The following is a 20,627-nucleotide window of genomic DNA, read 5'->3' as shown; positions in this document are numbered from 1 at the left end:
CTGGACCGATATACTCACGGAGACCCGATTGACTAGATATCATTCAAGATGCATGTCTTTGAAAGAGCGTTACCGTTGGCTTTGACTGTCTTTTGCGGTGTTGTTGGAGGTTAGTCATTGTCTCTCACACAGCTTGTCATCATATCCTTAACACCTTTAACCAGGTATTTACACCTTTCAGCCAATATTTGCGCCTGATGCGCAGAAGAAGATTGGTCCGCCAAAGAGGTACAAGGCAGTGCCGTCGTTTTAATATATTTCTAACATGCTTGCAGTACTGAGAAAAAGACGGAGTTTGTGGATGATTCTGCAGCAACAAAATGATAGCCCCTTGGCTGTCTGCACATAAATCAACATACTAGCTTTTGAACTTGCAAAACATTCCCGCAACCGACATTCATTTCTAGTGAAGCAATCTTCTATCTTCGTCTTTCCATTCTTACTTCCTTTCAAGTTACTCTATCTCGTTGAGCCCCCAGCTGTGCACATCCCGCACCTCTATCGTTATATAACCATAAATACTTAGGTTTCTTAGCAAAACTTTAGGAAATCTAAGTATCTATTTTCGTCTATTAGGCTTCTGATTAACTAGCTATTAACCTAGGCAACTGGAGGTACGGGATGTGCACAGCCGGGGGCTCAAGGAGATAATGGATGTGCCCCTCCGCCAGACTGTCAGAAGACTTAGCCGACAAAAGCATAAGACATAAAATAATTTATCTACCTTATGCTGGCTTAGAATAGCACTTTAGCTACGTTATTGAGGATAATTCTTCGGTTGCCCACCTGGCCTCACAGCATTTGCATCGTGGCAGTCCTTCGCTTCTTCCAGCTCCAGCCTCTACTTAGAGCTTGACATCAAACAGATTCCTGCTTCGGATCCTCTCGCCGTACTTGAAAAAGATCACTGGTAACGGGATTGCCGCTGCTGCAACAAAGCCTAGCACAGAGGTCCCCCAACCATAACCGAGACTCTTATACATGCTTCCTCCGGCCAATGGCAACAGTGCTCCGACGAGTGATCGGAGTACAGTGCTTGCAGCAATGGCAGACGCAGCGTACTCGAGGTATGCATCAACGAGATAAACTGAGATGCACATCTGAATCATGTTAGCTAGGCTGGTTCAGACCCTTGATAGATCGTAGGAGTACTCACAAATACGATGATCATACCCACTCCCAAGAAGGAAGTGCCAATAATGGGTAAGATCCAGTGGCTCTTGTTCTCAGCAGTCCATCCAAATAAGAACAAACCAGCTGGGATGATAAGACAAGCTGCCGCCATGAGTGGTAGTCGATACTCTGGCTTACGCTCTCCTCCATTCTTCTTAGCCAAGTATCTAACCAGGGGGTCTGATGTCGCCCCAGAGATGACGAGTCCGATCAACGATCCTGTACCGATACCCAGATAAGAAAGACCAACTGATCCACTAGCAAAGTTGTATTCTTTCTCGAAAAGAGTTGGCATAGCTGTAAAGAGAAGGTAAAGGTAGCCATAAACGAGAGCCATGTAGAGCGAAAGAAGCGATACGATAGGCGCAAACAAAAGCATCTTGGTGGGCCGCACCATGGCCAAGCTAAAGAGTTCCTTCGTGGTGGTGCCTTTATCGAGAATGGAGCGGAGTTTGGGGTTTCCTGTTTCTTTGCGAAGTCTCTTGGTCTTTTGATCGAGAAGAGCATATGCGTAGGTCTCTCTCATAAATATGAAGGCCATTATCGTGATTGCACCGGCCTTTAAACAAGTCAGCTTTGCTTCAACGACAACATAATCATTCCGGGGAACTTACTAGAATAGAAACAACCCAAAAGGACCAGCGCCAACTCTTGGCTTGAGAAAGATATCCACCGGCTGGAACTGTCAGTCTTCACTCCATAGCACTCAAGCTCAACTATTGGGGTATCAGGTGGGTAACAGAAGAAATGTCCTCTAAGGCTTAGGCTACCATAATAAAGAAGCCTAAGTGCTAGTCTTAGCTAACATAAAGTGACCAAATTATTTCGTCTCTTATGCTCTTGAGGCCAATTCTTCTGATACCCTGAGGGTATGTGCTTACCAACTGGTCCGATTACTGGTCCGAAAAGGGGTCCAAGAGCCCATGAAGACATGGCAGCCCCACGTTTATCTTTGGAAATCATGTCGGCAAGTGATCCAGCTCCAATCGTGAGTGGACAAGAGCCCGCGAGCCCGGCAAGAAGCCGAAAGGCAATAAGACCACCCAAGTTAGGAGCCAATGCGCAAGCAACGTTAAATATAACGAAGAGGACATTGCAAACGTGGTAGAGTGGGAGCCGACCGTACATCTCAGACAAGGGAGCAATGACAAGCGGGCCGAAACAGTATCCGATAAGGTAAACCGAGACGATGAAAGATGCCAACTGAGTGTTGGTTGAGTTGAATTCAGTCATGACTTGTTCAATGCTGGGTGCGAAAATGGAAGAAGCCAGCGGCCTGGGTATGTTAGTAAGTCCATTGCAATATCGAAATAGAAAAGAGAAGGCTTACGTGACGAATGTGACGGAAGACACAATAACGACCGTGACGGTCTTCTTTTTCATTGACCAGTTCTGAGGGTTGGCTGGGTCATCAGGGCAATCCCAATTGACGATATTGGGGTCATTATCAGCAGGCTCGTCAAATTCGACTGAAGTTGATCCCTCCTCCAGGTCTCTTTGGCGCTTCAAATCCTCTTCGGCCACTTGGGTTGGAGAGAGATCGTGTGTAAGCTCGTCATTTGTGTTTTTGTGCACCATCATGCCTGTTGTAAATTGCCAAGAGTTACACGGCAGTCTTCGAGTTGCCTTTCGATTCCTATTTTGTTATATCGTGGTAAGTGACAGCCCACAAGAGAAGAAGCTTGAACCGTTTGTTGTGTAGGGCTGAAGATCTGAGCTTCGGTGGATAATGTATGGGGGACATCTGCCTTAAATGTCACGAGCCTCAACTGGGAGGGACATTCACTTTCACACTAATGCGCCGGAAGGAATCTTTGGCCCGGGAAATACAACGGTGATTTTCTTAAGTCCGTGTCTAAACAATGGTTGAAAACCGATCTCGCGGCTAGTAGAGTCATCGAGAAGGGGGTCACGGAGGTGCCAGAAGAATTATCCTTTAAGACTGAGAGCGCCAAAATAAGGTAGTCTAAGTGCTAGTCTAAACTTGCATAAGTTATCTAAGTTATTTCGTCCCTTATGCTCTGGATGAGCGATTCTTCTGACACCGTGACGGGGGTGTAGGTGATACAGGCCAATATGGATCTTAGCCTGGGTTGTTCAACCTTCAAACCCTCGTCATTAATCTGCAGGATCATGCTCATGAGCCAATAGCTTATGCTTGATCGACGATATGGGAACCGTAAGCAAAGCTAAATGTCCAAAGGATTGATTTGTTATAACTGCTATTATTATCCCGAGACGATGTCGGAGTCGGGGCCACGGATAATCCGCGGAAACTCCATGGAAAGGCCACAATCTCCGTCCGTTTTTTAACTCAACTGTCCGTTCCTCACAACAAAGCCAAGAATCATATACTAATTTGCTGCTACGCTACAGTACGGCTTGAACTTGAGGGAATATGGGCCGTCAGCCTCGCCAACGGCCTGTGTCGTGCCACTTCTGTCGTGTGCGAAAGTTGCGTTGCAGTCGAGACTTTCCGTGTTCTAATTGTACAAGCCGCGGAGTTCAGTGCCAATCTCAAGACCCACCCCGGCTTACACCAACAGCTACAACTACCGCTTCCGTGTCACGGCCGATTGCTAAGCGTGGAGATGCGCCGCCTACGGACCGGGAAGCGGATATTCTTAGTCGCTTAGAAAGGCTGGAGGCTCTTCTTGCAGAGAGGAACAACCAGACTGACAGCAACACTCCTACAGCGTCGACTGCCTCGAGTAATTATGGCAATGACGCTGTACCAGGAACGAGAATTCAGACGCAGCCCCGAGAGCCACCACGGCCTTTACCTGCCAATGTCCAGAATCTCACTGCTGACGCTCTTTGGCTCGAAAGGACATGTCTTGGTCCAAAACCATCAGTAAGTCAGCAGTACTGCAGTCATGACCTATTCACTTATCTTTCTTTTAGGACTCGGTACTAGTAGATCAAGTGGCATTTCGTATTTGCCCCATCCAATCCATCACGCAACCATCATCTTATATATTCCAAAACTCAAGCGTTCCTTCGGGTCTACTTTCACTGGAGCCTACAAGATGCATTTGGTTGCCTCAGCGACATGAGATCAAAATACTGATTCATAAGTATACTGCAGTCATTACATATATGCATCATGTTATCCACAACCCTACCTTATTCAAATTGGTCGATGAAATTTATGATACCATCGAAAAGGGGGAAGAGGTCCAATTATGTCATGTTTTTCTCATGCTCGCAGTCTGTACCAATGTCACATATGCTTGGACAGCGACAGATAATGATATAACTCCCCTGTTCTCGAACTTTTCAGAGGCGAACAATCAGGCTTTTGGATGGCTCAAGGCAACTTTTGATGTGTTTGATGCAGCTCAGCGAAGGGCTGAAACGGGTTTGGAATTGGCACAGGGGCTCATCATCGTTAGTTTCGTCCTATTGAACGCTGAAGGCGTTTCACCACGGGGCCGAAACTGCTTCTTCCAAGCTATCACGATATGCCGTGAGCTTGGCATACATCGTCTCGATCATCCACACCAACAGCCTTCAACATCAATCACCCAATACACCGATCTGAAGGCGGAGATAGCTCGACGAGTATGGTGGTATCTCGTTGGAACAGACGCGTAAGACATTTTCCTTCCATGCTTGGTATCCTTCACACTTCTGACAACTCTTTAGAATGATATCACGGTTCCCGGGCCCCCATGAGGGCACCTACATGATCAATCCTCGTCAGATGAACATAAGAAAACCCCTGAACGCCAATGACGAAGACCTCATGGAAGGGAAAGTTATGGTGGGAAAACCACTGAACCAATCAACGAGCATGTCCTATTTCTTGCAAAGAATACAGCTTGCTGAGGTAATAAGAGATTTTACCGACCGAGCGCCCCTCTCTTCTCCAAGCCAGGACAGCAACCCTTACGATCTTGTCCTAGAGATAGATACAGCCATTGAGCGTTTCATCGATGAGCTTCCCCACTTCCTCAAGTTAAATGCGAGAGAGCTACAGCAAATGCCTTCGGACGATATCCAACGACGGCCAGGCATTGTCGTTCAACGCCATATCATGAAAATATTCACATACGGACAGAGATGCAAGCTCCATCTCCCCTACTTGGCCCGTGGGGCTGTAGAGCCCGCATATGCCCACTCGCGGAAGGTTTGTCTTGACTCAGCACGAATGGTCATCCAGACCGAACAGCAGCTGGAGGCAGAGAATACGACGTTCAACTCGACCAGACTCCGACTCTGCTTGGTCTTACACAGTGTCTTTATTGCCAGTATAGTCCTTCTCTTGGATTTCTGTCTCGGTGTCGATGCCCACGAAAAAGAAGAGAGACGACAAGACTTGGTTGAAGCATGGAATATTCTGGACGCAGCAAAGGAACATTCCAAGCCTACAGCTCGCATACAGGATCTTTTGAGGCAGGTGATGAAGAAACACAAAGTATCGTTGCCAGTGTGCAAAGCAAATGATCGGCACCCTCGGAGGCAGGTGGGTGAAAATCTTCCGCCCACGCCTACTTCGTCAACAGCAATAATGTCAACGGGAACAACACCCAGTGATATCAGGGTTTCTGCCCAAGAGTTGAACGATCTGGGATTGGGATTGAACACAGATTTGGATGGAATGGACTGGGAGAACTTGCTCTGGGGTTTAGAAGCTCCTATGTTTTAAAACAAAATAGCCACAGACTTCTCTCATAAACAGACAATGGATCTTCGGATGGATAAGAGAAGAAATGTCCTCTAAGGCTTAGGGTATAGAAATAAGATACTAAATATCTACATAAGTTAGCATAAAATGATAAAATTATTTCATCTCTTATATTTTCAACAACTGATTCTTCTAACAACCTGACGCCTACCCGGTTCACTGTGTGTAATCGCTCAACCGCCATAGAGATGGGGTGGTAGCAATCGCATATATGATGTATTGTTTACGGAAAGTAGGAATGACTTAAAACAAATTAAACTACAGAACGATAACAGCCTTAACGCGACATAGGAATATAACAGGGCCCAAGCTGCAGGGTATCAGAAGGATCAGCCGCCTAGAGCATAAGAGACGAAATCATTTGGTTATCTTATGCTGGCTTAGGCTTGTGTTTAAGCTCCTTTATTTCTATACCCTAAGCCTTAGAGGACAATTCTTCTGACACTTACCTGCCGAGTAGATACCTAGGTGGTAAGTTGTAGTAGAAGAGGTCCAACCCACCCATGTACTCGGTTCGTCGCCTGAGAGCTTTGGCCAATCATGCGCAAGACGATTTCATCAAGTCGTGCAAAACCGGCAACATGGAGAAAGAATCAGTCACGTGATTCACTCTGCACCAATCCAAGCCGAGACAGCAAGGACCCATCGTATGATTGCTCTCGTCTTGCTAATTCTGACATTCCCCGAATAATCTCATCCCGTCCGTCTTCCTCTACGAACTTGCGCTCACGACCGCACCAATTGTGCTTCGCTTCTTCTCCCCGCTCATCCGTCGACCAGATCAGATTATATACGTCCACGATGCTGCGCACACCGGCCACCAACCTGCTGCGCAAGAGCCTGGTGCGCAGCACTCCTGCCCTGGCCTCGCGAGCTGCCTCGACTCAGGCCATCTCCAACCCAACCCTCGCCAACATCGAGAAGCGATGGGAGGGTATGCCTCACCAAGAGCAGGCTGAGCTCTGGATGGCTCTGCGTGATCGCATGCAGTCCAGCTGGACCGACCTTACCTTCCAGGAGAAGAAAGCTGGTGCGTTCTAAACTCTCCTCCACTGCGAAAATACCTCCGTCCCGCCCGCGTAGCCGAGATTCTACGTTCATAACTACCACAACACAACTCTACAGCCTTCTCGATCTTCAACTCTACATGAAGCACGGCAATTGGACACGTTTAGTCTTGCCTTGAAGCCTTTATGAGCCTCAATTGCATCATGTAGACCCAACCCACCAATTCGGCTTCCTGATTGGCTGGTGGGGCCATCTGAGCAATAGCTTCCCCGTTATATCATCGGCCCATTCCCTGCGTTACATACATACATACACTACATGCTTCTGCGTCACCACCAAAAACTAACTTGAATTCTCTTGATAGCTTACTGGATTGCTTTCGGTCCTCACGGCCCCCGTGCTGAGGACCCTCCTGGAACCAACGCTCGCGTCGCCTGGGGTATCTTCATTGGTCTCGCTGCCAGTGTTGGTCTCTTCGGCATGGTCCGCCTTGTCGCTAAGCCTGCTCCTTACACTATGACCCAGGAGTACCAGGAGGAGACCAACGAGTTCCTCAAGGTACGTCACAAGCCGCCCAGCAAACATCGAGGCGGTTGGCTAACAAAGATCTCCAGAACCAAAAATCCGATCCTTTCACTGGTATCACTTCTCCCGGCTACGCTGGCAAGGGTATGGTCCAGTCTCCCCCCAAGGGCAACTAAATTCAATACACAACGTCGTTTCATTTGTGCTAGAAGCTTGGGTGACCCCTGAGACGTATTGGTGTGTAAAATGGCCTCTGGTGTGCGCGGGCATGACTAGGGGTTTCGAGGTCGCTCAGAGATATCAAGTCCTCTTGGTGTAAATACTGTATTACAACAACGGAACCCGAGTCGCGTCATTTGTTTGATTGAATTTATTCCCTTGCCTATCTTTGTGGAAGCATACCCAGAAAAGTGCTGCCTGACCAGCTTGTCGACATTAATTCCAATCCGTCAATCCAGTAAACGCTCCAGTTCGCCTTGTTACCAGTGTAATGCAGTATAGTACAAATCAATACTTATCCACCACTCTGTCCAGCCTCTCGATACCTTTCAAAGGTATTGTCTGGCTCTGCTTTCGTGGGATGAATTTCCTCCGCCTGCATCCTCCTATCTAGTTCAAATCTACCGTCCTTGCCCCAGTACCCTGCCTTGTCTGTACCCTTTACGCATGCTTCTGTAATGAGAACGTAGGGCATTGGGGCGTCAAACATGGGCTCTGCTAGAACCCGTTCCATTTCCATCTTCAAGCCTCTCGCTCCGGTCTCCGAGGCTGCAGCCCGCTCAGCGATGGCATACAATGCTTTCTCCGTAAAGAACAAACGCGAAGGGTACGTCTCAAAAAGTGCTGTATACTGAGCAACAAGGCTGTTTCTGGGTTCGGTCAGGATGCGGAAGAGATCTTCCTTGGATAGTGGGCTAAGAGCACAAATGTTATGCAGCCGTCCAATTAACTCGGGAATGAAACCAAAAGTCTGTAAATCAGCCGGCGTGGTAAGATCCAGGGGTGTAAACGAGGAGGCGGATTGAGGGTTGTGATGAGGCAAGTGCGTATATGTCTCTGCTGGTAGACTCTGCTTGTTTCCGGACATGGTAGAGCGACCTCGAAGCTCTCCACCAAAGCCCATCGTCGGCCTAGCAACTCTCTTGAGTACAGCCTTGTCCAGACCTACGAATGCGCCGCAGAACACAAAGAGGATATTTGTGGTGTCGATAGTGTACTGGTCAACTTTACCACCTGGGGGAGTTGCCTGAGGAGTAGAGGAAGATGACCCTGATGCGTTGTAGTTCGTAGTGATAGGCGGCGTCGACCGTGATGATCGGTTGTCCTTGACATTGACGGTGACCTTAGTCCCTTCAACGAGCTTGAGTAAAGCCTGTTGAACACCCTCGCCCCCGACATCTCGGCCAGTGGTCGTCTCACGTCTCGCGATCTTGTCAAACTCGTCTAATACAACAATGCCATGCTCTGTTGCTTTAATGTCGTAATTTGATTCAATGAGAAGTCGTTCAATACATGTCTCCACGTCTTGGCCGATGTAGCCAGCTTGTGTAAAGGAGTTGCAGTCGCAGATTGAGAAGGGCACGTTGATCTTCTTGCTAAGAGTTCTGGAAATTGTTAGCTTTCGTCATTCTACATGCCAATCGAGGTGGAACACACTCTAGGATATAGGTCTTGCCAACGCCAGTTGGCCCGATCAAAAGCAGGTTGCTCTTATCGATCTTGACATGCTCAGGGACCGTTATGTCTTCAGCAACGTAAAGATGATCCATAGGATCGTCATCGAAGTCATGACTATCATGAAGCCCACGAACCGAGTCGTTGTGTCCAGGGAACTCATCTTCAATAGTATCAGCGTCGTAGCGCTCAGGAACAGAACCACGTGCACGCTGACCTTCAACGGGGTGCATCTCGCGACGCTTCTGATGCAGCTCCTTATCCCTTGCGAATCTCTGGCGCATTACCTTATCACGCCTATTCCGGTCTTCATGATCATGCTGATGTCTTCGACGCAGACTCTGGTAATGGTTGAATATTGTCGCACATATTGTCTTCTTGGCCCTGTCTTGACCAACAACATAGTCGTCTACTCGCTTTTTGAGATCGCGGGGGTAGAACTGTGGTACACCAAAGTTGGTCTTGTTGAACATTGGCCCCCGCCCAGCATCGCCTGATGGGTCATAGCTACTACTGAAACCAGAATTGAAATCAGTATTCCGTCTCCAGGATGACCGAGAGCTGGATATGTATCGATGCTGTCGTTGCGAGGAAGGATCGTAGGAAGATAGTCGTGGGGTTGTGAGTGGTACTAATCGAGTGGCAGAGCGTGGGACGTGGCAAAAGCTGCAGCGCGCCATAGGGAATGCCCTGACGAAGGGCGCCATCATGGTTTGTATTCAATTCGCATAACAGAGAAGACGATTATGGCAGCGTGTCAGGCGACAGTCAACCGAAATGGGCTATGCCTGAGCCGACGATGACGGGATGCGGGGGAACTGGTCAATGCAGCTCGATGCGGTCGCGTTGCGAAACACCGGATAGGGCCGATCGAATGGATAACACAGCGGCGAGCACGAAAAAGATAATAATAGAACCGATAGTGAGGGTGTTTGATAAATACGACTGTAGGCTGTAGTTTGAAGATTGAGGATTATGTGATACATGAACTGGATGAATAGATCTCCGGAAGCCTTCCGCTGCCGCGAACAGCTTCCCGGTCCGTTATCGGCACGGAAGCTTAGAGGTCGAGGATCTTGCGCCTCAGCACCTCAGCAGCATAGCTGATCTGTAGCGGCGACAGGGTACTGCCGTAAGTAGCCACTGAGAGGCCTGGATTATGAACTGTTCCACTAAAGAAGCTGGCATGGGGCCCCGGCCTCTCCAAGCACGAACCATTTGCTGTGCTCCATCAATTGACGGGACCCGTCAAGGTCCAAGCTGCACAATGATTCTTGTGCAGCATCATTGTGGTCTTTTATAGGAAGTGGCAATATGGTGAGAGTGGTTTTTCCTGTGTTGGGCCCGCTCCTGCTCTCACCTCAACCATATGCCGAACTTTGCAAGCACACGAACGGGTGATGCCTTCCTCTTCAAGGACAGCGTGCAGATACGTACCTCAGCCGTTGGGACAAAAAGACAAAAATCCACTCATCTGCGACGTCATCCCAACTTATCGATAAAGCTCTGCGCGCGCGGGCAATCCGAAAGATGCAGTTTAGGCGAGTGAGCTAGATAGGAGGTTGCAAGGTCTCAGATATTGCAATTCTACTTTTGTTGCCACAATTTCTGTTTCTTCATCTTACATACTAGTGTTTTTGAGTCCTTGTTTTATCTGATAACTCTCACGCTGCCTTGTCAAGTTCATCCCACTCTCAACTGTGTCTCATTACAAGCTCAACAATTGTCTGGAGCTTTGAAACACCCGATATCAACCTTCCTACCCCGCCCACCTCACCCTCGACATCTCCCTTCTGCAAACGCGTCGTATTCCTTGTTGACCTAGCAAAAATGGCTGCAATTGTCGAGAACTCGTCCAATTCTTTGGACCCTAATCAGTCCAACGGTGCTGCGGGCGACATTCCAAACGATGGTACAGGTGAGTAAACGTTGCATGACCTGACATGTGATGATCTGATGGTCAGTCAAGTACGCCATGCTCATGCTCAATTCTAGGCGTTGTCAAGCTTGATCCTTGGCTGGAGCCCTTCAGCGAAGCCTTGAGAAGACGTTACTCGAAAACCCAAGATTGGATTAAGACCATCAATGACACCGAGGGCGGCCTTGAGAAGTTCAGCAGGGTAAGCTCATAACATCCCGTCGCTCATTTACGTGTTACTTATGTATAATCCACAGGGTGCTGAGAAATTCGGATTTAATGTCGATGCCGACAGCAACATCGTGTACCGCGAATGGGCCCCCAATGCCACAGCGGCGTACCTGATCGGCGACTTTAGTAAGTTTCCAAACTCAATTGCACCCACATGCGCTTACTCCGTAACCAGACAGCTGGGATCGCGGCGCTCACCCTATGAAAAAGAATGATTTTGGTGTCTTTGAGATTACGATTCCTGCTCAAAATGGCCAAGCTGCCATTCCTCACAACTCCAAAATCAAGGTTCGTCGTGGTTCACACCCAATGCTGATCTAGCTTGTCTAATCCATGTACCAGATTTCTCTTGACTTGCCCAGTGGTGAGCATGTTGATCGGCTTCCCGCTTGGATCAAGTATGTGACACAGGACCTGTCTGTATCTCCCGCATACGACGCCCGTTTCTGGAACCCTCCAGCTTCCGAGACCTACAAGTTCAAGAACTCACGACCCAAGAAACCCGCTAGTGCTCGTGTGTATGAAGCACACGTCGGTATTTCGAGTCCCGACCAGCGAGTTGCAACCTACAAGGAGTTCACCCAGAACATGCTCCCTCGTATCAAGAACCTTGGGTACAATGTGATCCAATTGATGGCTGTCATGGAGCATGCGTACTACGCCAGTTTTGGATATCAAATCAACAACTTCTTTGCAGCCAGCAGTCGCTATGGAACCCCAGAGGAGCTCAAGGAGCTTATTGACACCGCTCACGGCATGGGTATTACCATGCTTCTCGATGTTGTGCACAGCCACGCTTCAAAGAACGTTCTTGATGGTCTGAACGAGTTCGATGGCACTGACCATCAGTACTTCCATGGTGGTAGCAAGGGTCGACATGACCAGTGGGACAGTCGGCTGTTCAACTATGGTCACCATGAAGTAATGAGGTTCCTGTTGAGTAATTTGCGTTTCTGGATGGACGAGTACCAATTCGACGGGTTCCGGTTTGACGGTGTGACCAGCATGCTTTATGTCCATCACGGCATGGGCACGTAAGTGATTCCACAGCGTACCTTGAAATTCCTTTACTGACTTCAACAGGGGCTTCTCTGGCGGCTACCATGAGTACTTTGGCGCAGATGTTGACGAGGAGGCTGTCGTTTACATGATGCTGGCGAATGAGATGCTGCATCAGCTATACCCCGAGGTCATCACCATTGCTGAAGATGTCTCTGGAATGCCCGCGCTTTGCTTGCCACTCTCGCTCGGCGGTGTTGGATTTGACTACCGCCTTGCCATGGCTATTCCTGATATGTGGATCAAGATTCTGAAGGAAGTCAAGGATGACGAATGGGATATTGGCAACATTTGCCATACTCTGACTAACCGCCGCCATGGCGAAAAGACCATCGCCTATGCTGAGAGTCACGACCAGGCGTAAGTTTTTGCAAGTCCATCTACCAATGCAGCAATCGCTAACATCACTATAGCCTAGTTGGAGACAAGACTTTGATGATGCATCTTTGTGATGCCGAGATGTATACCAACATGTCCACACTATCGCCCTTGACTTCCGTCATTGATCGTGGTATGGCACTCCACAAGATGATCCGGTTGGTAACCCATGGACTCGGAGGCGAAGGCTACCTCAACTTTGAGGGTAACGAGTTTGGTCACCCTGAGTGGCTCGATTTCCCTCGAGAGGGCAACAACAATTCGTTCTGGTACGCTCGACGACAGCTTAACCTCACGGATGATCCTCTGCTCCGATACAAGTTCCTCGACCACTTTGACCGCCTAATGAACCAAACCGAAGCCAAGTACGGCTGGTTGGCGGCGCCCCAAGCCTACATCTCACTGAAGCATGAAGGCGACAAGGTCATCGTATTCGAGCGAGCTGGTTTAGTCTTCATCTTCAACTTTCACCCAACCAACAGCTTTAGCGACTACCGTATTGGAATCGACGTTCCAGGAACTTATCGTGTCGTTCTAAACACTGACCACGGAGATGTCGGAGGCCACAACCGCATTGACGAGAACACTAGGTTCTTCACTACACCCATGGAGTGGAACAACAGGAATAACTGGACGCATGTCTACATCCCTGCCCGAACTGCCTTGGTCCTGGCCCTTGAGTCCACGATTTCCCAACAGTCCTAAATGGTGGAGATGATAAGAGATGCAACGACAGGAGGGCGAAGCATCTGGGGATGATACTAAGGCATGGTCCGAGACGAATGAAAGCTGCGTCATATTGAAGTGGGGTAGTGAGCTGCCTCGTTTGCGCTGCGTTGCAGTATTTATAAAATTTTGAGTAATAAAAGTCAATGATGAAGATTTGAACTGTCACTTGTTTTGCGATGCTTTTTTTTTACTGATTCAACTACGAGTAAGGCTGAAAACCAGCAATACAATGCACTTTCCGTAGCCTTGTGGTGATCTAGTGGGGTCACGATGATTGTACTCGGCTTCGGCTCGGGCATTCGGTCATAATTGGCCGCCTTAGGCATAATAGACGAAATAGTTTAGTTACCTTATGCTAACTTAGACTAGCACTTAGGCTTCTTTATTTTGGCACCCCAAGCTTTGGAGGATACAGTAATTTTTCTGTTCAAACTGACGTTGAGCGGTTGGGATTAAGTCGATGGAGGGGCGAACAAACAAAAAGCATGGGGAAGAACGGATAGGAGCTGGGCTAGGAAGAAAAAAGTTGGAAAAACGAACAATTGGCAAATCGCAACGCCAAAGATTAACTGGGCCAGCAAGCTTGGGACAACCAATTGCCTATCACGATTGGTTACTAAGAGGGCCATCTAAGTCTAGTGAGCAGATGAACCAATAGGAGCTAGCCAATGCTACAGAAGGGCTGGGATGCAAGATGGGGATCCCTGAATCTACGGGTACCTATACATTGTATTATGTACAGGCTTGCCCCGGAAAGTGTCATCAGGGTGTCAGAAGAACTGGCCGCCAAGAGTACAAGAGACGAAATAATCTGGTCACTTTATGCCGACTCAGCCTGGCATTTAGGTTACTTTATTTCTTTGGGCTACGACATAGAGAATGGTTCTTCTGACACCCGCACGAGTGTCTTGAATTGACATCAACTTTTTTAGGTTTTTGTACCACGTAGTCTACTTAGTATGCATTTGCCCGTGATCTGATAGACAAAGCGATCGATAACATATGATTCTTTGAAGTTTTTGAAGGTGACTCCTCAGGCTTCATAGATAATCGTGACATCGTGATAACACGATATTCTGACGCATCCGATGTACATTCATCTACCTTGGCTGTGCCTTGTATGTACTTCCATGGTTCAGAACTCCAGCCAATCTATCTCGAATTTCCACCTCCAACTGCGCAGCAAACGGCCAGACCAGATCAGGCCAATGCTACTTTCCCCGCTCTGATTAAGAGAGACCAGTCCTTCTTAGCCCATCAGGTACCTGAGCAAGTCTACCATGAAGTACCGTTAGGACATCATAAAGATCAGCCGCTGAGAGCATAAGAGATGAAATAATCCAGTCGCTTTATACCAGCTTAGACTAGCACTTAGGCTACTTTATTCTGGCATCACAAGCTTTAGAGAATGGGGTTCCTGCTATCTAGCAAGGCATCTAAGACCCAAAAAGAACTGCTGGAGAGTTTCGGCTTCCTGACGTAGATAGTATTTTGTAGACACCTCTATGAGATGAATCGGTCCCACGGCCGAGAGCGAGAGATGGGGCATATAGGTGCCTGCACGCCTAAGGAACCAGGACTCAGTGATGATTGTCAGGCATCTCCCCGCTGTCGTTGTTGGCTTAATGGCTTTGAGCGAATTATTCCGGTCGAATTCGTCCCGGGAAATTGCCGGCATCGCAGCTTCCCCGGTGGAACCAACAGTAATTTCGGGCTAGCGTCTCACGTGACTCTCTGCAAAGCTCTGTTGCCGACAAGTCGTCCTCCCGAGCAAAACGCTCACACCTCCCGTAAAAGTTCTCCTCAGCTTCAACCAACCTCTCTCCACTCCCATCTCTGATCGCTCTTTGTCATCTGGCAAGATGTTCAAGAGGTGAGTAACGATCGCGGAAGCGACAGTCGATATTTTTCGACGCCTTTTCCGTTCCAATTGAAGCCCAATTGAGCTGACCTTTGCGTTTTTCCCTCGGCAGCGGCATTTCCTCCTTCGCCCGCGCGGCTCGCCCGGCCGTCCTCCCTCGACGTGCCCTCCGACCTTCCGCTCTCCGACTTCCCATTTCCAGCCGATGGGCGAGCACTACCAGTGTTGGTGCCGGCAAGATTCACCAGGTGAGAACGAACTGCTCATGATTCCATTCCGGTCGCCCGGGCGAAAACGACTCGCACAAGAATCCGTGCTAACCCGACTGTTTGCAGGTCATCGGTGCCGTCGTCGACGGTTAGTAAACCATCATTAACAGGCCTTCAAGCCGCCTGGAATAATACAACGAATGCGTTACTGACGGTATCACAGTCAAGTTCGATGGCGCTAAGCTTCCTGCCATTCTCAACTCTCTCGAAACTGAGAACAATGGCCAGAAGCTCGTCCTTGAGGTCTCCGTATGTACACATTCAATTACCTCGCTTGGCCTATCGGTTCTAACAATGGATAGCAACATCTTGGTGAGAACGTCGTCCGTTGCATTGCCATGGACGGTATGTCATCATCGTTTCGAATTTTCACAAATACACCCTAACGCAATTTTACAGGTACTGAGGGTCTCGTCCGAGGTGCTGCCGCCCAGGACACCGGTGCTCCCATCACCATTCCTGTCGGTAACGCGACTCTTGGTCGTATCATGAACGTCACTGGTGACCCCATTGACGAGCGTGGTCCTATCAAGTCTGACAAGCACCGCCCTATCCACACCGAAGCCCCCGAGTTCGTCGAGCAGTCCACCTCTGCTGAGGTCCTCGTCACTGGTATCAAGGTCGTCGATCTTCTTGCCCCCTACGCCCGTGGTGGAAAGATTGGTCTCTTCGGTGGTGCCGGTGTCGGCAAGACTGTGTTCATTCAGGAGCTTATCAACAACATCGCCAAGGCCCACGGTGGTTACTCCGTCTTCACTGGTGTCGGTGAGCGTACCCGTGAGGGTAACGATCTGTACCACGAGATGCAGGAGACTTCCGTCATTCAGCTTGATGGCGAGTCCAAGGTCGCTCTGGTCTTCGGTCAGATGAACGAGCCCCCTGGAGCCCGTGCCCGTGTCGCCCTCACCGGTTTGACTGTCGCTGAGGAGTTCCGAAGCCAGGGACAGGACGTCCTGCTCTTTATTGACAACATCTTCCGGAAAGTACTCTTCTCAGGTGATTACGGGCTTCAAACTAACTATTCACAGATTCACTCAGGCCGGTTCTGAAGTTTCCGCTCTTCTGGGACGAATTCCCTCTGCCGTCGGTTACCAGCCCACTCTCGCCGTCGATATGGGTGGTATGCAGGAGCGTATTACCACCACTCAGGAGGGTTCTATTACCTCTGTCCAGGCCGTCTACGTCCCTGCTGACGATTTGACTGATCCTGCCCCTGCCACCACCTTCGCCCATTTGGACGCCACCACTGTCTTGTCCCGTGGTATCTCCGAGTTGGGTATTTACCCCGCTGTCGACCCTCTCGACTCCAAGTCCCGTATGTTGGACCCCCGAGTCATCGGTCAGGAGCACTACGACATCGCCACCCGTGTTCAGCAGATCCTCCAGGAGTACAAGTCTCTTCAGGATATCATTGCTATTCTGGGTATGGATGAGTTGTCTGAGGCCGACAAGCTTACTGTCGAGCGTGCCCGTAAGATTCAGCGTTTCCTGAGCCAGCCTTTCACTGTTGCCCAGGTTTTCACTGGTATCGAGGGTAAGCTCGTTGACCTTAAGGAGACCATCAACTCTTTCAAGGCCATTCTCAACGGTGAGGGTGACAGCCTTCCCGAGGGTGCCTTCTACATGGTTGGTGACTTCGCCTCCGCCAAGGCTAAGGGTGAGAAGATTCTTGCTGAGCTTGGTCAGTAAGGGGTTTATGTATTGAAGTTAATGCCGCGGGAGACGGGAGGAGAGAAATAAGGACCCTTGTATAGAGCAGAGGAAACAAGGTCCGGGAGGTTTCTCATGAGCTCCATTAAGTCTCTTTTGTGAGCTGTGTACTAAGAAATCAACAAAATTCCTCTTGTAGCCATATCAAGCTTTCTTTTTTACTAAGTGATTCTTCTAACTTTGCATGGATGTGACAACTACTTTTATCGAATTCGTGACTTCGTCGACCAAGTTGTATTTCCTCTGACATGCGTCTATTCTTATCCTGGACCTATTTCCCAAGCCTTGAGGGTGGGAAGGGTATCAATACTTTATGCCAACTTAGACTTGAGTTTAGGCTACTTTATTCTGGCGTCCTAAACCTTAGAAGATAGGTATACCATTTCTATCCGGAAGCCAGCCAGCCTGGACCGTTGATCAATCCCGAAGGTCTGCTCAAGACAATAATTGTCAGCGCCAATTGGACTGGGATCTAGTTGTCTTTGTGTGATCAGTACCATCCACGCCTTACATGGTGTCGATCGTACTCATCGTGTATATTGTTATTCGCTTTCTCTCATATGTAAAGATGGATACGTAGTAAAACATAGCAGTGTTGGGTGTACAGTCACCAACCATACTTCAGTAACCTACCTAGTCTCACACCTTAAGTTTAGAAAGTTTCAATTTATCCACTTGCTTCATAATCTCAACAGTACATATAAAGAGCAGCAAGATTACCAATCCAACCCCAGTGTTATTATTGGTATTGAACAACAAAAGGTTCAGTGAGGCTATAAGGCCACAGCATCGTTGACAAGCAAGAATATCCTACGCCTGACATAGTCGCAAGCTAACTTGGATCACACACGAGATTATCAACGATGCCTTTCCCGGCGCAGCATCTGACAGGTCTACAACAGACCCAATAATAGACATTTCTATGTATTTGTGAAAGAGGCGTTTAGATCCCTCCTCCATTTGTCTGTGGCCTTGGCTTTGGTTGAGATATCCTCTTTTCCATCCATCAGCACAAGTCTTTTCTCAGCAGGAAGCCACTCAACACGTCTACCTGTCTCATCAACAAGTGTAACAGCCGCCGTAGGATCTAAGCGAAGATTGCTCGGAGCTCTGGGCGACCAGTTGGGATCTTCAAACAACACCCTTGCGATTTCAAGTTCCCCTTCAACTAGACGTGCCATATGTGGGACGAGCAGGTATTGTTGCCATTCTGGGCCAATAAACTCGCAAAGATCCTGCAAAGAGCGATTACCAATATTCGCCATCCACCAAACTTCTGTCGGGAGCTTGAGAAAGGCAGCATAGTAGGCGAGGATTATGAGAGCACGAGGGCGCAAGTCGCGTACGAACTGCACAAAATTTCGAGGAACAAACGTGAACCAAGTAATAATCCGCAGCATCATGACAGGACCAAAGCCATTGTGCAAGTTCTGATACAGAGAGCCCAAAAATTGAAGCGTCCCATAGTAGGTCTCGACATCAAGATAGTCTGGGTCACCAGGCTCTATAGAGTTGAGCATCAGAAGAAGAACAGCGGGGATGTGTTCTGAAGCTTGCTCTATATCAATAGAAGGCCGGTTGAAGAGAGGGTAGAGACCTGAGTCAATAAGCTTCTCGACACCCATCAGGTCGATAACGAGGCCGATACCTCGCCATACAATCATCCAATCTATTATGTAAAGCTTTTTGGCGTCTTCGTCTCGGAAGTTTTGAGACGAGAGGGCAGTGAGAAGTAGGGAATTTGCAAGAAGAGCAGGAAACGTCTCTGGGCGTGCTTGTTCCACAGCCCTGCGATAACCTTCGAATGAACGAGCACGATATGTGAGTGCGCGGGCAGCATCAGGCTTCAAATCAAGACTTTGCATGTGAAGACTTGCCAGACCGAACAATGAGTCCATAAGAAAGGGATTATCAAAGGCGACCTGGACCAACTTATTCCTCAAAACATCGTTGATGGGGTTTAGGGGGCCCTCATCAACAGAGAAAGACGTGCACGTCGAGCTGGTGTAAAACCAGAGTAGCTTCATATCCATCCTGTCCATCGGGGTAGGGCGAAAGAGTGGCTGTACCGTCAGGGAACCAACCTCTTCGAGGATCTCCTCGCTGATAGATTCCACATCGGGTGAAGAAGCTTTTTGGGGCGCCGGCGAGTATTCTGCAGAGGCGCGAGGTGGAGTGTTTGTAGCGCTCCCATTTGATGAGGATGAAGTAGAGGTAGAGGTTGCGGGAGTCGTGTATACGCAATCAGCCTTGCGCAGTCTGCAAGACTTACAGACTGGCCGGGCCTCATCACATTTGACCTTGCGAGCTTTACAGTTGCGACATCCAGCACGCGACTTTTTGTGAGGTCGTTTTGAGTGGTAAGGCTTATCAGAGTTAGGCGGCGATCCTTCTGGACTGGTGGACTGGCGCTGTTCTGATGATGGTTGGGGGTTGTCCATGGCCGAGATGACGAGCAACAGTGAAGCGCGCTCTGGGGCTATGACATAGAGTTCGAGAGAGTTTAGTTTCCCAACTGTTGGATATAAAATGAATAAGAAGCAAGCGAAAGCGCAATTCAAATCAGGTGGGATAGAGGTCAAGATACTGTGAGTTGTAGTGTTGATGACAGACAAAGTGATAAGCCGTCGCCAAACAGTGGAAACCCCGCGTGTGCGTTTCAGCACTAACAAGGCTTAGCAGCAGTCTAATTAAAGCTGCCCGTGAGTGGATGACGACTATAATCGATGATGACAGTAACTCTCGAGCAAGACTGGCATGGTCAATTCTGGCAGAATGCTACCTTATAGATAAGAGACGCGGATAAACACGTCTTTGACTGGAATGTATCATATCCAACGGCCGGTTGTCTAAATTGATTTTCACATAGTTAACTTTAGCAGCATAGTAACTTGAGTACCTGGAGTCGAACCTGAGCAATTAGTATTCATCATCTCTAGAAGCAAGTCTTTCAATCAAGACCAGGCCTCTCTACTCGTTCGGCCACAAGGTGTCAAGAAAATTTCTTATTGACTCGGAGCTGGTTCAGAGGAAGGCCAGGTGTAGCCAACGTCCAGGGGGCTGTTTTTGCGCACACTTCAGCCCAGTTTGTGGAGTCTGGCTCGTGGTATTGAATGACAGGGGTTCGTTACATAGAAGTTAGGTACTGATGTTGTCAAGATGCATTTAAGAGCGTACTGTAGTGGAGTGATTGCTATTGTATCAAAGTAATTTCAAGTATTTACTATCTCATTCGGCATTATGGAAGTCTTGTTTGCGAACGCAGACAGTAGAATCGCAGGTATACTTCAAAGTGTCGAAAGAGCTGGTCGCTGGAAGCATAAGAGACGAAATAATTCAGTCACTTTATTACAGTTTAGACCGGCATTTAGGCTACTTTATTTTGTTAGGCCGAACCTTGGA

General features: G+C 48.6%; 7 protein-coding genes across 7 annotated transcripts; 4 read left to right on the top strand and 3 right to left on the bottom strand.

Moving 5' to 3' along the window:
* Nucleotides 1-845: 845 nt before the first annotated feature.
* FIESC28_06064 (uncharacterized protein) lies at nucleotides 846-2,751 on the bottom strand (the record flags this gene model as incomplete). The annotated part of the gene is made up of 5 exons (XM_031160209.1): nucleotides 846-1,100; nucleotides 1,157-1,732; nucleotides 1,788-1,849; nucleotides 2,055-2,449; nucleotides 2,504-2,751. The coding sequence occupies 5 exons, from the start codon at nucleotides 2,749-2,751 to the stop codon at nucleotides 846-848; spliced, it is 1,536 nt and encodes a 511-aa protein (XP_031015758.1).
* A 592-nt stretch (nucleotides 2,752-3,343) lies between these two features.
* Nucleotides 3,344-5,824, top strand: FIESC28_06063 (uncharacterized protein; the record flags this gene model as incomplete). Its single annotated transcript, XM_031160208.1, has 5 exons — nucleotides 3,344-3,352; nucleotides 3,550-3,617; nucleotides 3,670-4,027; nucleotides 4,078-4,766; nucleotides 4,822-5,824. 5 exons carry the CDS (start codon nucleotides 3,344-3,346, stop codon nucleotides 5,822-5,824), a joined length of 2,127 nt encoding a protein of 708 aa, XP_031015757.1.
* An 840-nt stretch (nucleotides 5,825-6,664) lies between these two features.
* On the top strand, nucleotides 6,665-7,572 carry FIESC28_06062 (uncharacterized protein; the record flags this gene model as incomplete). Its single annotated transcript, XM_031160207.1, has 3 exons — nucleotides 6,665-6,893; nucleotides 7,236-7,429; nucleotides 7,486-7,572. The coding sequence occupies 3 exons, from the start codon at nucleotides 6,665-6,667 to the stop codon at nucleotides 7,570-7,572; spliced, it is 510 nt and encodes a 169-aa protein (XP_031015756.1).
* Nucleotides 7,573-7,910: 338 nt separating this feature from the next.
* FIESC28_06061 (uncharacterized protein) lies at nucleotides 7,911-9,780 on the bottom strand (the record flags this gene model as incomplete). Its single annotated transcript, XM_031160206.1, has 2 exons — nucleotides 7,911-9,000; nucleotides 9,053-9,780. The coding sequence occupies 2 exons, from the start codon at nucleotides 9,778-9,780 to the stop codon at nucleotides 7,911-7,913; spliced, it is 1,818 nt and encodes a 605-aa protein (XP_031015755.1).
* Nucleotides 9,781-10,900: 1,120 nt separating this feature from the next.
* On the top strand, nucleotides 10,901-13,361 carry FIESC28_06060 (uncharacterized protein; the record flags this gene model as incomplete). The annotated part of the gene is made up of 7 exons (XM_031160205.1): nucleotides 10,901-10,988; nucleotides 11,066-11,190; nucleotides 11,246-11,345; nucleotides 11,395-11,507; nucleotides 11,562-12,253; nucleotides 12,303-12,638; nucleotides 12,692-13,361. 7 exons carry the CDS (start codon nucleotides 10,901-10,903, stop codon nucleotides 13,359-13,361), a joined length of 2,124 nt encoding a protein of 707 aa, XP_031015754.1.
* Nucleotides 13,362-15,247: 1,886 nt separating this feature from the next.
* FIESC28_06059 (uncharacterized protein) lies at nucleotides 15,248-17,204 on the top strand (the record flags this gene model as incomplete). Its single annotated transcript, XM_031160204.1, has 7 exons — nucleotides 15,248-15,258; nucleotides 15,359-15,494; nucleotides 15,582-15,603; nucleotides 15,679-15,764; nucleotides 15,818-15,860; nucleotides 15,915-16,498; nucleotides 16,554-17,204. The coding sequence occupies 7 exons, from the start codon at nucleotides 15,248-15,250 to the stop codon at nucleotides 17,202-17,204; spliced, it is 1,533 nt and encodes a 510-aa protein (XP_031015753.1).
* Nucleotides 17,205-18,145: 941 nt separating this feature from the next.
* FIESC28_06058 (uncharacterized protein) lies at nucleotides 18,146-19,666 on the bottom strand (the record flags this gene model as incomplete). The annotated part of the gene is made up of 1 exon (XM_031160203.1): nucleotides 18,146-19,666. One exon carries the CDS (start codon nucleotides 19,664-19,666, stop codon nucleotides 18,146-18,148), a length of 1,521 nt encoding a protein of 506 aa, XP_031015752.1.
* Nucleotides 19,667-20,627: the final 961 nt, after the last annotated feature.

The sequence above is a fragment of the Fusarium coffeatum genome, assembly GCF_003316985.1.
Source record: "Fusarium coffeatum strain FIESC_28 chromosome Unknown BRIP53273_contig_131, whole genome shotgun sequence".
NCBI classification, from domain to species: Eukaryota; Fungi; Ascomycota; class Sordariomycetes; order Hypocreales; family Nectriaceae; genus Fusarium; species Fusarium coffeatum.
This window is presented reverse-complemented; position numbering and strand designations above follow the sequence as displayed.